General features: G+C 48.3%; 1 protein-coding gene across 1 annotated transcript in view; it reads right to left on the reverse strand.

The window, feature by feature from the left end:
• Positions 1-970: 970 nt before the first annotated feature.
• The window catches only part of GLB1 (galactosidase beta 1), a 100,935-nt gene continuing 85,745 nt past the window's right edge, over positions 971-16,160 (reverse strand). The window contains exon 16 of the mRNA XM_043886598.1: positions 971-1,524. Coding sequence (XP_043742533.1) covers positions 1,294-1,524 — 231 coding nt within the window. The 3' untranslated portion in view covers positions 971-1,293. The remainder of the gene's footprint in view (positions 1,525-16,160) is intronic.

Raw genomic sequence — 16,160 nt, forward strand, 5'->3', positions numbered from 1 at the left:
GTCCTCTCCTCTGGGAACATGGGCACGTGTCAATATGTGACAGAAGCCGCACCAGAGCCAGAGGACTGGGGTTCAAACCACGTCTCATGACGTGAACGTGTTAATCGCTCAGTCACGTCCAACTCTTTGAGAGCCCATGAACTGTAGCCTGCCAGGCTCCTCCATCTATGGGATTGTCCAGACAAGAATACTGGAGTGGGTTGCCATTTGCTTCTCCAGAGGATTTTCCCTACCCGGGAATCAAACCTGGCTCTCCCACATTGCAGGCAGACTCTTTACCGCCTGAGCTACCAGGGAAGCCCAACGTGTAGACTTGTGGCCCGGAAAATCAGGGAAGATGACAGGATGTTCCTCTGAGTTCTGGTGAAGGACGAGTGGGTTAAATACACAGTATGCTCAAAACTGGACATGGCGGAGGACAGTGCTTACGGTGTGAGATCAGGACGCCTGAGGCAGGAAGGGCATCTCCCACAGTTGCTGGGGTCTGCATGTCCACGTGTGTGCACCTGTCTGTTGATGGGTGAACAGGCCTGGACTGACTGTGTGCACATGTGCAGCTCTTATGTCCAAACCGACAACACAGGATCCAACTTAAGGCAACATGCTTTTTTCACACCACTTACCATGAAAATATTTTAAGTAAATAAACACAGACCTGCATCTGCATCTTAGTGGCTCTGGTGCCTCCCACTGTATAGATGCACCATCCTATCTGTGCTCTCCAACTGCTGATGGTCTGCATAATCATTTGGAGTTGTGTTTATGAGCTCTCCTGGTAGGCATCACAGAAATTCAAAAGGAAGTCAAAGATCAGAAAAGCAATGGTCCACTAGATCAAAACAAGACAATTTTCCACTCCTTTGAACCAACCTCAACTTAGTGAAGTGGCTTATTCAGCCCACTCAAGTCTAGTTATGATTTAAATCAGAAGCTATAATTTAATACCTGCTCAACATTAAAAACAGTAAGGTCATTTGAATACAAATTTTATTTAATAAAAAGTCTACATGATTCTTAACAGAAGAAAAATCAGAAAAACTTCAAACGCTTCCCTTCCAACCCTGTGGATGCCTCTGTGTTGCTGGGCTACCAGCCCCACCCCATGACCACGCAGCCTGGACGGGTGCGTCAGGCACCGCCGGGCACCAGGGAAACCTAGGTTAGAAGACGCCTAACCCATCTTCCAACCAGAAGTGAACGCTGGCCTTCCGAGCGGCAGGTGAGGTATGTGCAAGGCTAGAATTCTGAAGGGTCACAGTCTTCCTCACAGGGAGTCAGCCATGAGTCCTGCTCCTAGTTTGCATGTCTGTCGGCCTGAACTGTGCGAAAAACCGGCTTGTCCACGAACTCCACGGTGCACAGCTCCGGGCCACTGTCCTGGCAGGGAGCACGCTCCAGCTCCAGCACCACGACGGTGTTCGGGGTCGAGGTCACCAGGATGTGCAGAGGCACGAACAGGGTCATCTGGGGGCCCCGAACTGGCCAGTAGCGGCCGAGGTTAAAGCCGTTGATCCACACCTGACCCTGGAGAGAGAGAAAACCATCAACCGAGCGTGCTGACCCTGCTGAGGGGCGTGAGAACCTTGGTGCGGGGGGGTGGGGTGGGAGGCAGGCGGTGTCCCCAGGAAGACGCTCAAGTCAGGGAGGAGCTGGGTGGGAGAAGCCACTCATCCCGGGACCCACCCTGCTTCAGGAGGAGACATGTTTGGTCCCTCCTGTGGCTTCAGCAGGTCAGCTCTGGATGACGCTGCAGCACATTCACCAAATTTCTGAATTTTGTCCTGGGTCCGGCGCGACGTGGGGGTGGGGTGCCTGTCTGCACACACCCGCCTCTGCCCGAGGTAAGCAGGAGCCCAGCAGCCCAGACACACGTGCCCTCTAGAAGGATGGGGGGGGGGCGTCGAGGAGTGAGAGGCTGGCTGCCCAGGTGGGCGTCTACCTTCTTGCTGCCTTTTGATGGTTTTCACACCAGCATAAGAGTGAGAGGTGGGGACTTGCTTCAAGGAGCACAGAGGATCCTATAAGCTGCGAGGACTTCTAGGAGTAGGAAAAGCTGCTTCCACCACAAAACCCAGAAGCAGGAAAAAAGTTCTCAGGAATGGGGCCCAGGCCCCGGTGTGTCTGCACAGCATGACCACAGGAGCTAGAATCTGCTGTCAGGTGGGACTTAGCAGTTGATGGAATAGGTGGAACATTCTGTCACAGAGAAAGCAAGGGAGCGAAGGAGAGGAGGTCACACACAAGAGGGAGACAGAATACCTGGGAGAGGATGGGAGGAAAGAAGAAGGGAGGAGGAGGGGTGGGAGGAAGAAGCACCAAAACTGGCCCCACCGTGGCCCTGATGTGTTGGGGGAACATCCTGTAGAGGGCCCGCCCTGGTTGCCCCCTGCAGCCCTGACCCTGAACCCAGCTCTGGGTGCTCACCCTGGAGCTAGCTCCTCAGTTCTCACCTTTGGGTAATTTTCAGCCCCCAGGGGGCCCCTGGATGTGAGCTTCCCAGCTGGCTTCAAACCTTATTCCTGTCGCCTCCTGCCTGTGTGACTCTGGGCAGGTCCCCACTCCCACTGGTACCTGGGGACGGGGCAGGAGGAGGAAGCCGTGCGTGGCCAGCATGGCGTGGCTGCACCCCTCACGCCACCCAGTGAAAAGACCTTGGCCTCCACGGCCCCGTGAAAAGAAGCCAGTGATGGAAAGCCACCTGTCTGTTGGGATAAGTCATTTAGAAAAAGGGTGACAGTTTCAGACTTCTCAGAATTATTTTACTCTTGTTTTTACCACGGGATATGCTATCTTGATCCATCCTGAAGGTACACACAACGACAGCTTCACCAGGGTTTATCACATTGAAGATCTGGTGGCGCCCCGTTTCCGCAGTATTAGAGAACAGCAGAGCCCGTCTCTCTGCGGTCGGCGGGGGGAGACGGGCTCCAAGGGGAAGAGAGGGAGAGCGCTGTGAGCAGCACGTGTGGGCGACCCCGGCTCCACACTGTGTCCGGGCCACACTGAGGACCAGTCCCTCCCGAGATGCTGCCCCTCCAATACCTCTCCAGCTGCACGAAGCAGGTCTCCTGTGTTGGTTATTGGGACTGGGGACCTGGGTGAGAAAAGGCTCGCCCCAGCTCCTTCCAGGGTTAGGGGGTGCAATTCACCTGGCGAAGGAGATGGGGTGCGGCGGGCTGGGGCCCCAGAGCATCTTGCTTGACACTGGAAGGTGGCAGCCCCCACAGAGCTGGGCCACTGTCGGGGGCTTGCCCGGGTAGACGAGGGGCTGGCACCTATGGGCTCAGCTCGCCGCTGGTCCCCCCACAACTCCAGGCCTAGCTTGTCCTCCTAAATGCTGCCCTGCTCACAAATAGTGTGGTAGCTGCATGAGACAATAGCCGTAAAGACCGCCCCCCCCGTCATGAGCCTCCAGGGGTACCTCTTGCTCCTGGGAGCCCCTCGAGGTGCCGACTGGACCAGCCCGAGAGGAAGATGAGCATTTCCACCTTTGATTTTCCAGTCCCTCTTCCAACTTTTGCTTCCCCAGCTGCCCCCACATTTCTGGAAGGTTTAGCTCCCGCCAGTGAACACCCAGGTGGCCCCTTCCCAGACTGCTCTGTGACTGACAGACGTAACCCCTAACAGTTGCTCCTGCTTGCTCATCAAAGTAGATGTAATTTTTCTTCTGACCCTCCTGGCTTTGCATCCTCTGTTTGTTATCTTTTCTCTCCCCAGTTATCACCTGTTTGGAGCCTTCAGCTCCCATCTGGATTCTGCCTCCTAACTCACCTAAATGACTCTAATATGTAGATATCGTGCCTGGCACCTTCTCTCCAACCTTCCCCAAACTCAGGATTACGGTATCTCTGTTGCTGATGGTTAGTCGCTAAGTCGTGTCCAACTGTTTTGTGACCCCACGCTGTAGGGGTCATTCTGTAGCCCACCAGGCTTCTCCATGGAATTCTCCAGGCAAGAAGACTGCAGTGGATTACCATTTCCTTCTCCAGGGGATCTTCCTGACCCAGGAATCGAACCTGTGTCTCCTACATTGCAGGCGAGTTCTTTGATTTTGGTTAATTCTCAAAAGCAAGGAAAGTCGCCAGGCCAGTTTCCCTCCACTCTCCGTCCCGGGGCGTTCAGTGATGCCTCTGACAGTTGGGTTGCCCTTCCAGCCCAGAGGAATGAAGGATTCCGAGAGCAAGGTCATGGTACCTAGTTCTGAGGCCCTGCTGGTCAAGAGAACTGTCCACAGAGATGAGGGCTTGGCGCTGCCCCACAGGATAGCTACCTGCACTTACCAGCGGCTGGTGGGCTGGTGGGAGGGAGGAACTAAATTTTCACTTTGAATCAGTTCAAAGGTGAATGTAAAACAGCCAGGTGGCCGGTGACTGTTGAGCTCAGCAGAGGTGTGGTGAATGCCCACCACTCCATCATCGGACCAATCTCCCTGCTCCTCTCTACTTTTATACCCAGTTCTTCAGACACATTCCGGCAGTGTTGGCTCAGGCGTCTGGAGCCACCCCCCGCCCCAACCCGGGCAGGTCCCCCTAGTTCCTCTAGCTCTAGATCCCAGGCTCCACACAGCAGCTGCATGAACATCAGACAGTTCTCATGAGGTCCTGCTTCTAAGCCCCGTATGTGGCCCATGGGCACACACCTTGGTCCTCTTGCCCTTGTGGTCAGCTCCCCGCTTTCCTCCTGCCCACACCAAGCTCGCTCACCTGTGCACCATGCTTCACCCCGAGCCTGCAGGGCTATCCCCCACACTCCAAGCCTTCAGATCCCTCAAGTGTCCACCCCATCACCACCTCCACAGAGAGAAGGTCATGTCACCCTCCTCAGTCCTGGGCCTTCCATCCCAAGTCACTCGCTTGCCCTTTAATATCGTTCTTCTCGTTATTGTCATTGTTTGCACACGTAGTCACTTGTTTCACTACTGGTTTATCAGCTATTTCCAGCAGAGGCTCCATGAAGAGGAAGGCTGAGTCCATCTTGTTGAGGGAGAGCTTCTCAGCACCCAGCAGAGAGACATACGATATACACCCACGGCACCCAGGAGGTAAGACTGGTGGACAATTCTGCCCGGGCAAATACCCAGCCCTGCTTCAAGAATACTCCTGTCCCTCGCATCCCAGCTTAAGAATTTTAGGGACTACTGTTCACTGGAAGAACAATGCAGCATTTGCCTACTCCCTTGATTAACACTGTGATTTTTTAAAACACAATTTTTTAAGGCACTAAAAAAATCAGTTTAGGACTTCCCTGGTGGTCCAGTGATTAAGAATCTGCCTGCCAATGCAGAAGGCATGGGTTCAATCCCGGGTCCAGGAAGATCCCGCATGCTGTGAGCAACTAAGCCCGTGTACCACAGCTTCTGAAGCCCACGCTCTAGAGCCTGTGCTCTTCAACAAGAGGAGTCACCGCAATGAGAAGCCGGCGCAGTGAGTGGCCCTCGATTGCGCAACTAGAGAAAGCCTACGCATGGTAACTAAGACCCAGCGCAGCCAAAAAAAAAAAAAAAGAAAAATCACTTTAAAAGAGTCAAACTGAAAAAAAAAATCTATTACAAAAATATATATACATTCTGATTCTTGTTTCTCTTTAAAAAAAATTATCCTGAAATTATTGGTGGGGGGACAGTAGGCCCATGTGATCTAAAAACAGACATATAACTCTTTTTTTTCCCTTTTGTTCTAGCCATGTGGCCTGTGGATCTTAGTTCCCCGCCCAGGGATAGAACCTGTGCCCCCTGAGGCGCAAGCTCGGAGTCCCAACCATTGGACCTCCAGGAAAGTTCCTAAAAGTAGACACACTCTTATTAATCAACACAGTTAAGTATTAATACATACTAAGGCCGAGCATCTGTAGAGCGAACACCGATGGCTTCAGAGTTTCCCTGGGTTGTCCCAGCTGAAACATCTCCATGACAAATGCTGACTTTCTCTGACTGTGGCTTGACCCCTGACAGACTCCCCGCTCTCCGCTAAATATTACCACCAAGATGGTAATAGTTCCAGAGAAGGACAGGTTCCTGGCAGTGACTGACTTGCTTCTGTGTTAATCAGACAGACATGTGTCTGTCTGTTTTCAATTCTCCAGATAAATAGAACTCTCTGAGAAGAATGTAAAGCAAAAGATTCAATCCTGGTTTAACTCATAGCTTCAACATTTTCAAATATGGTCAGGAGTTCCTTTAACAACACCAAACTTGGGTTGAACGTTGACTCTGTTCTACTCTGGAAGAAGACATTTAGACACTTGGAGGACTTAAAGGTCCATTTCTCAAGGTTAAACGGTTCTCACATACATGATTCATGAGTATTTATCGGGCTAACTTGGGAGGAAAAAGCAAAGAAAGAAAAAGTAAAACAGTGAGAGATAAGATGTTAAATAAACCTCCACACAGGAGAAAACCAAAATCTCCCCTTCCTTCAGACCCTAAATCTGTAGCTGATGCAAATCCTTTCCTTCCTCCTTTGTCTTAGAGTAAAAAGTTTACGATTCTCTGTATTTTAGGACAGACCCAGATAGAATCGAAGCCACGAAAACGCAGAATATTAACATAAAAGATGAGTCACTTCCTGCTCTCAGCAAACCCCAAAAGATAAATTCCTTCCTTTTCAACTCCCCCAGGGTGCCACCATTGCTTGATCTTTTTATGGAGCATCTCCCTTATGACTGTCTTCATGTGTCCTCACACTCCTGGAATGAAGCTAAGAACTGGTAAGTGAAAACCACCTCTAGGCAGCCATATATTATTTGTTGCAGAGTCCATGCACTAAAATTTGTAGGAGATTCTCCTTTACTCAGAGCCCATTTACTCCTGTTGGCATACAATTCTTACAAGCCTTGTTACTACATTAATATACATTTGGGCAAAGGTGTCTGTCTAGTTTCCAAGTTCACAGGACTTGTGATTAGGAACAATGAATGAAGTGGAAATAGTAAACTTTGTTGGGGGTAGGATAACTGTAAATCAGGCCAAAAAGAGTTGAAAAAGCATATCAAATTCAGAATGAAAGTAGGGTCACACAGGGCTAAGACTTCACGGCAGGCTGCAGAAATGCCCAGTTCTTCACAGCATATGCACTCAGGAAGTAGAATCTTGGATGGGGCTGGTCGAGTGTTGGGCAAAGAACATGGAAGAAGTGACATGTGAATTCTGACTTGGGTCTTAAGAATCCTTGCACATCTGCAGTTTTTTCTTTGAACACTGCCAGTCATCATATGAGCAAGCCCAGGTTGGCTTGCTAGATGATGACAGAGACATAGACTGATCTGTATGGTCTCAGCCAAACCCCAGGAGGAGGGCCTCCTCGCCTACTGGAAGGGCTTACCCGGCCAAGACCAGCAGAACCACAACCCAGTCTGCCAACACTCTAAATCAGGAGCTAAATACAGGTTTGCTGTTTGAAACCACTAAGTTTGGGGTGGCTTTTTAGACAGTGAAAGCTAACTGATACACCACTCCATGGCATCAATGTACAGCAGAATGCTACTTTTCAGTAAAGTAAATGATGTCATTGAACCCAATTTCACAAGAGTAGGGTTATCCTCTACTAGTCAGTTCCTCTTTCACTAATTAGCCTCTAAACGCCATCTTCAAGTCCCCACCTCTGTCGTATCTGTACCTCTCCCAGGGTGGTTGTAAGAAAGTGAGAGGGCTCAGGTGAGCACTCTGCTGGTGGCTGGTGTGCAAGGAGCTCTCCACGACAAGACTGCTGGTATTGTTTCCCATAGCTGGGCCCCTTTTTCATCCTCTCTGCTGCACTAAAGGCCAGCTTCCTCCCTTGTCCCTGTCTTCTCCTGCAGAAGAGCAAGCTTTGGGGGAATGAGGAGGAATGGTCTGTCTTATACGTATCAGACGAGAGGTGCCTCTGAGGCATCCAGTGGTCAGTCCACCCTGGTTCTGATGTGGTATTCCCCGCTCTCAAAAATGACGCGCTGGAGCTGGAAACCGGGGTGTTACATCTGTGGGGATGAGCGCCCCTAAAAGTGTAAGCAGCGGGCCCTGAATCAAGTCCCAAGAACTGAAACACAGAGAAAGCAAAGCCGGAGAAGGAATGAAGACAGGGCAGGAAACCAGAAGTTGGGTCACAGGCATCAGGAGAGCTTCAAGGGAGGGAGTGGCTACCTGTGTCAGACATTACTTGCCAAGGAGTTAAGTGAGAAATGTCTGGGGAGCATGTCACCAGGGGGGTGCTGGTGGTCTCAACAGGGACAGCTTCCAAGGAGCATGGGAGCAGAGTTCCTCCGCATCGCCCTCCACTCTACAGACTGAGTCCGTGCCTGACAGGCGCCTTTCTGCTGCATTCCCATAAATGCTGAAGTCTCCCCTTTAACTTGCATCATACAGCCCAGCCCCCGCAACCTGCACAGAATTATCCATACAGACTCAAGACTGACAGGCCATCTAGAAGACGGCCATCAGGTCTGGAAACAGAGATGACACAATTTCATTATGCTGAATGCAGTTTTCCTTTTTTTGCTGTGTTCCAGACTTCATGGCCACCCCCTGTGATGACCAAGAGTGGACAGCTCTTCCTGAATGAGCAGGAAGTACCTGAGTGGCCTCTGGCCCCCACCGTACTCCTGGGTCATCCCCCTCAGAGGCTGACAACACCATACCTCCAGTTGTGTAGGCTCCAAACTCTGGAGTCCTAGTTCTGAACAACCAGTTGGGAGTTGGGGATTCCCAAGAGCCCCTCCTCAGATTCAATAATATCCTAGAATGGCTCACAGAATGCAGAAAAACACTGTACTGATATTTATGGGGTTATTATAAAGGACATAACTCAGAAATGGCCAGATGAAAAAGAGTCACAGGTCAAGGTATTAGGGGTGCAGGGCTGAGCTGCTGGCCGTCTCCATGTGCACCTCCTGCCCAGGTGTAAGCTCTCAGCATCTGGAAGTGTTCACCAACCCAAAAGCTCCTTGAATCTTGTTGTTCTAAAGTTTTTTTTTTATAGAATTCCATTTCCAGGCCCTGACCCTAACTCCAGAGGTTGAGGAGGGATGGGCTGGAAGTTCCAACGTCTAATCACATTGTCTTTCTGGTGACTAGGCCTCAGTATAGGACTGATCACCAGAAAGACCAAATGATTAGAGAGCTGGAAATTTCAAAAGCAAGATTCAAAAAAAGAGTCTCCAAATAGAAGATATTTATCAACGCTTCATTATAAATTCTTTTATCCATGGTTCTTTTACAGCTTCTTGCTTTTCCTCTGTATTCAATGTTGATTTTTTTTGGTCACCAGCATGTGGGATCCTAGTTCCCTGACCAGGGATCGAACCTGTGTCCCTGGCAGTAAAGCTTGGAGTTCTAACCACTGGACCACCAGGGAGGTCCCTCTATGTTGCTTCTTAATGTTCAAAGCTTAATTCTGGTAGAGGAAAAGCCGAAGTTATCCCACCCCTCTCACCCCCATGCTCTGCTAGGCACCCAGACCAACTCAAAGTGGTAAAAAATGCAGGAAGTCTACAGAGGATATTCATGTGGTGTCATCCACATGCATCTGAAGGAGAGATAAACAGCACATTCGTCACTGCAGACAGAGTAAGGGTTTTAGGTCTGGCCCATATGACAAGCTGGAGCACTGAAGAACAATGCTCACTGTGGTGAGTTTGTGGTTGGACGAGAGTTCTACACAGACAAAGCGCTGGCCTGTGTCTCTTGGATGAAGCAAAACATGTCAGACAACTTCCCAAAGAAATCCCAGTTGACGTTTGGGCATTTAACCAGAAAGCCACATCCGGCTCAAGTACGGCCGATTAATCAGAAGTGACTTTTTTTTTTAATCTCCTGAATCTCCTTATCAGTGACTTCATTCACCCCATCAAGGTAGTTTCTCTATAACAAGTGAATGGCAGAAGTCAAAGGGTCAGAACAGGGGCCTGGATGGGGCCTCCCGGCTGGAGGATAGAGCAGGTTTGGTGCCCAGGGCAGAGTCTTAGAAATCACCCACGCTTTGGGTGGTCCATCCCCTCTGCATCCCCCTGAACTGCTAAGTGCGCATCCTCCCACACTCAGAACTCGGTGCCCTGCGGGGGGAGGTGTGTGATCTGTCTGCAGTGCATCTGCCCATCACTCAGAACCTCAGGAGCTGGCCTGGACGGTCCACGGCAACAGGGACCACCATTCGCAGGAACAGAATAGAAAACGCGCATGCTCTGTCCTAGGCATGATAAACGTGTGTTCTCTGACCTTCAGACCTAGGCAACCCAGGCTCGCAAATCTCATGTGTGTGTGTGTGTGTGTGTGTGTGTGTGTGTGTAAAGCTTTACTGAGATGTAATTCACATACTACACAACTCCCTCATTTCAAGTATACAACTCAGTGGTTATTAGTTTACTAATGAGAAATCCAACCATCACCCCAAAGAAAAACTCTTCAGTCTTTAGTATCTGCAACCCCCCCCCCCCGCCGGCATTTTCCCTCAATACCCCCTTTTCCCTGCTCTAGGCAACCACTAATTTTCCTGTGTCTATAGATCTGCCTGTTCCAGACATTTCACATACATGGTATCACATGGTATATATGGTTTGTGACTAGTGTCTTTCATGGAACATGTTTTCAAGGTTCATCCATGTCGTTCATTTATCTTTTTTTTTTTTAAAGATTTTTATTTATAAACTTAGTTTTGGCTGTGCTGGGTCTTCATTGCTGTGTGGACTGTTCTCTAGTTGTGGTGAGCAGGGGCTACTTTCCAGCTGTGGTGTGTAGGCTTCTCACTGTGGTGACTTCTCTTGTGGAGCAAAGGGCTCGAGGGCGCACAGGCTTCAGTAATCGTGGTGCATGGGCTTAGCTGCTCTGAAGCATGTGGGATCTTCCCGGATCAGGGATCGAACCCGTGTCTCTTGCACTGGCAGGTGGATTCTTTACCACTGAACCACCAGGAAAGTCCTGTTCGTTTGTTTATACTGCCAAATAATTTTCCATTAAACGGGCAGACCATAGTTTGTTTATTCACTATTAGTTGAGGGGCACTTGGGTTTTTTGACCTTTTAGTTGATTTTGGATAATTCTGGGTAATGCTGCTGTGTAGATTTGTGTACCAGTTTTTACATTTATTTTTGGCTGAACCATGCAGCATGTGGGATCTTAGTTCCCCTGCATGCTAGTTTTTGATCAGACATATGAATTAGATGAGTTTCTTGGGTTCTAAACACCCTGACACATTCATAAATATTGTGTGCACATGTACTTTAACATTAATTTCTTTTTTTTTTTTTTACTTTTGACTGTGCTGGCTCCTGGTTGCTTTGTGCGGGCTTTCTCTAGTTGTGGCGAGGGGGGCTGTGGGGGCTACTTTTAGTTACTGTCCAGGAGCTTCTCACTGTAGTGGCTTCTCTTGCTTTGGAGCACAGAGGCCTCTAGAGTGCAGGCTCAGTAGTTGTGGCTCACAGGCTTAGTTGCTCCATGGCACACAGAATCTTCCCAGGGATGAAACACGTGTCCCCTGCATTGGCAAGAGGATTCTTACCCACTGCACCACCAGTTGAGTCCTGTACATGAACTTTTCAAGCATAAAGGTGCAGAAAACCCATCAGACTAAGTGAAGAGCTTTTGCCTGGATCATTAGTACAAGCTCCCCCTGGCCTTCGAGGCCCTGTACGTGCTGCTGGCCTTTTCACTTGGGCCTCCAAGTCAGACAGACCTAGGGCTGGGGAGCCTTTCCACCAGCATGTCTGTACCTCACACCAGATACTCAGGTCTCTGAGCCTCTATCTGCTCATCTGCAAACTGGAGACACTACCAGGACATCCTACCACACGGGGCTCCTTTGATGATTATAAAGATAGTGTCTCTTAAGTGCTGAGCAAAATGCCTGGGTCAGTAACTTTTGGGTGTGACATTTCCATGACCTGGCCAAGGTGAACCCTTTTGACCTCCCAAAACATGTTATGCTTTTCCATTTACTTTTTCCTTTGTATCTAGTATTCTTTCACTTGAAGCTCCCTCCCTGACATAACCTCTGATTCTGATGAAGGACTATCCATCCTTTGCGTGTATGTCAAGCTCCATCTGAACCCCCAGCCCTGCTCATAACTCCTGGGAAAGATAATGCTGTCTTTATGCCTTGCATCTCTTGAAAGTTCTTTCTCCAAGCCACGGAACTGATACCACCTGGTAAGCCACCGTTTGTGTTGGGTCTTCTCGTGGGCCTTGGTCCCATACCCCCAGCAACAGCCAAGCCTCTCTTCACCAACGGGACCCTCGCAAGGCCTGCACTCCACTCACCTCCAAACTCACCTCCAAGAGGTTTCTTGCAAGGGACCCAGCAACATAAGCAATTTCCCTCTTCCACCTGAAGGCAGTAACAGAGCAACCAGGCCCAGGGAGGAGGCCAAATAAACCAGGCACTTAAAAAAAATGCCCCTGCTGAAACTTATGGCTCAGCAGGTGAAACTGGGGAGACAGCTTGAGTGATGAAGTGTCACGGGTGCCGAGTCCAGACTAGGCTCTAGGGGGATCAAGGGGGACAGAGGGTCTAGGAAGGTTTCAGAGAGGAGTTAATGCCAGTCTTGAAGTTGTGAAGACCCAGTGGGCACAGAGAGAGAATGAAAAAGTGTGAACAGAGGACACCAAGAGGGAGAAGAGGAGGACCGGGTGGAAGGGCGGGGTCAGGAAGAGGGAGGGAGAGAAGAATGAGCATGCGCAATCCACTGGGAAGATCCGGGGAAGGCTATAGTTTGTTTCCGGGTCAGGCTATACTTTCTTTCCGGGTCCCAGCGTCCCTAGATATTGTTTCTGGGCTGCATGCAACAGGGAGTTGGAGAGAAGACGGAAAAGCTGACAAAATGCTGGAGGAGGAAGAGAGAGAAGAGGATCTCGGCCTGGAGGAAGACGGTGGGGAGGGGTTTGGAGCTTACACTTCCTTCTAGAGGCCACTGGGCAGGAAGTGAGGGTGGAGGCAGAGAGATAAGTCTGACAGGAAGCTGAGGAACAAAGGATCTCACTTGATAGCGTCAAGTAGGGTGAGTCCTCAGTGGAGGAGGTGGGGAGGAGGTAGGTGGTTTAGGGGAGGTGGTTAGAGTTACAGGCCAGCTGGGGATAGGGAAGACAGAGGCCAAGGACTGCTGGGCAGCTTGGGGACCTCCAGAGTTTGGAGACATGAAGGGACGAATATGCCGGAGAGGCCACACCAGGGGTCCTCAGTTACCGATGAACTAGCAGAGGCCAGTGGTGAACCCAGTCCCAGGGAGGGTGAACAAGGAGTGGAAGGGCAAGGGGGCCAGTGGATTGACGGCTCCTAAGGGGGAAAAAAAATGGTGATGTCGTCTAGGCAGGATAGGGAAGAACTGTGGCCCTGATGGTGGAGTTTCAAGTCATCCACAAGATCCAAGAGTAGACCTGGGAGCCTTGAGAGTTTTGACGGACAGAAACATATGGCCAGAGAGAGGATCATAGAGCTTAAAATTATAGAAGTATGTTCACCAGGAAATATATGCTTGGGCGATAAACCAAGTCTCAATAAATTTAAGAAGATTTTGCAACCATCACCACAATTTAATCTGGGGACAATTCCATCACCCCAAAAAGAAACCCCATACCCATTTGCAGTCACTCTGTATTCCCACCCTAAGTCCTAGTTAGCCATTCATTTACTTTCTGGCTGTATAGATTGGCCTTTTCTGGATAATTCAGACAAATGGGATCACACAATATGTGGTCTTTTATGACTGGCTGCTTTTACTTAGCATAATGTTTTTCAGATTTATCCATGTTGTAGCCTGTATCAGTAGTCTGCCCTTTTTTATTGTAGAATATCATTCCATTGCATGGATATTCCATAGTTTCTCTCTCCATTTATCAGTTGATGGACATTTTGAATTATTTCCAACTCTTGGTTACTTTGATAATGCTACTATGGATATTTGCATGTAAGTCTTTGTGTAGACACATGTTTTCATTTCTCTTGGAAACAGCTGGGAGTAGAATTGAAGAATCCTATGGTAATTTTAGGAGAAATTGAAGAAACTGCCCAACTGTGTTCCAAGGTGTTTGTATCATTTTACATTTCCACTAGCAATGTAGGAGGGTTCCCATTTCTCCACATCCTTGCCAACATTTGTTCTTGTCCATCTTTTAATATTACAGCCATTCTAGTGGGTGTGAAGTGGTATTTCATTGTGGTTGATTTGCACTTCCTTAATGATGTTGAGCATTAAGCATCTTTTCATGTACTTATCTTCTTTGGTGAAATGTCCATGCAAGTCCTTTGCCCATTTTTTGAGTGGGTTGGTTATCTTTCTATTACTGAGTTATAAGAATTCTTTATATATTCTAGAACCAAGTCCTTTGTCAGATATATGAGTTGAAAACATTTTCTGCCAATCTGTAGTTTGGATATTCATTTTCTTAATAATGTCTTTTGAAGGGAAAATATTTTCAATTTTGATAAAGTCTAATTCATCAATTTTTTCCTTTAAGGATTATGTATTAGGTGTCAAGTCTAAGAAGTCTTTGCCTAACCCAAGATCAGGAAGATTTTTCTCCTTCTTCCATAAGTTTTATAGAAGAATTAAGTTAGAAATAAAAAAAAATAAATGCTTCTAAAACAAAAACAAAAACACAGAGAATTCCTTGGTGATCCAGTTCTTAGGACTGTGTGCTTTCAATGCTGAGGGGCTGGGTTCAGTCCCTGGTCAGGGAACTAAGATCCCACAAGCTGTGCAGTATGGCCAAAAAAAAAAAAAAAAATGAAAATTAAACAATGCATATTTAAATAACTTATGGTTCAAAGAAGAGATATTAAGGGAAATTAGAAAATATTTCAGACAGAATGATAATGAAAACATATTTCCATAAACATGTAAAAATCAAACATTATAAAAGGGCACTTATTAAACACATGCCACGTGCATCTTCGGCTTCCCTGGTAGCTCAGCTGGTAAATAATCTGCCTGCAATGCAGGAGACCTGGGTTGGATCCCTGGGTTGGGACGATCCCTTGGAGAAGGGAATGGCTACCCACTTCAGTATTCTGGCAAAGAGTTGGACATGACTGAGCAACATTCACTTTCACTTTCACATGTGCATCTTCTCTTGCAGCTTTTTTCCTGGTATTTTTTGCCTCTTCTCCTTCAGATTCAAACTTCTCAAGAAGAATGTTTATCTTCAAGTATCTGTATTTTTCATGTGTTCATCTCCTCCCCCTACAGTCCTCAATAGAAGGCTGTTTGGCTTGCAGTGTTCGCTCCACTGGCTTAGCCCTTACTGAGGGTCTCTGTGACCCCTGGTGCTAAATCCAGCAGAGATGCTTCAGTCTTCATCTCACTTGCCTCTTGGCAGCACAAATGCTGTTCTCTTCCCATTTGTTTGGTCTCTCCTCACTCTCCATCATGTTTGTGTCTCTCAAAGATCAGCTCAATGTCTTCCTTTCTTCCTTCTGCATCCCCTCTCCTTAGAGGAACTTGTCTACTCCATGTCTTCAATGACAATCCGTATACAAATGATCTCTTACATATATTCCCAGCCCAGATCCCTCCAACTCTGAATACCCACCCATAAATCTAACAGCCTCCTCGAGAACCTTCTCTCCGCTATTCCCCATGGCCTAACTCAACTGTCCACATCCAAACTCATGATCATGCTCTTCTAGCACAAATCCTCTTTTGAAATTCCTTCTTTCAGTAAATGGTGTCATCTTCCTAGCAGCAAGCCTAGAACCTGAGAGTCACCTGATATGTCCTTCTCTTTAAATACCTATATCCAATCTATCACTACCTCTTTATGGATTTAACTACAAACATCTCTCAAATAGTGTGTCATTACCATCTTGTCTCCCACCAACCCAGTCTGGTCCAGCCTCCCAGACAGTTTCCCTGAGCCCAGTCCATCCTGGGGTCACAGAAACTCATTACATCACGACCCATACCATGTCACTCTGTTTTGGTGGCTCTCCAAAGAAAGATAAAACTGTAATGTGGTTTAATACCCTGTCCCGATCTAATCTCTACCCACTTTCTAGCTTCTTCTCTGAAGCACACTCCCTCCTCTCTGTGTTCCATACAGTTGAGTTCTCTCTAAGTGTCTCATTCTGGCCACTTTTCCCTCTAACCACATAACTTTTGCATATGCTTTCTCCTCTGCCTGGCGTATGTTTCCCTCCCCTTTCTGCCATGTTAAGTCCTATTCAACCCCTCTATCTCTGTCAAGCATCATGTCCACATGT

This window comes from Cervus elaphus, chromosome 24, assembly GCF_910594005.1.
Source record: "Cervus elaphus chromosome 24, mCerEla1.1, whole genome shotgun sequence".
In the NCBI taxonomy this organism is placed as follows: domain Eukaryota; kingdom Metazoa; phylum Chordata; class Mammalia; order Artiodactyla; family Cervidae; genus Cervus; species Cervus elaphus.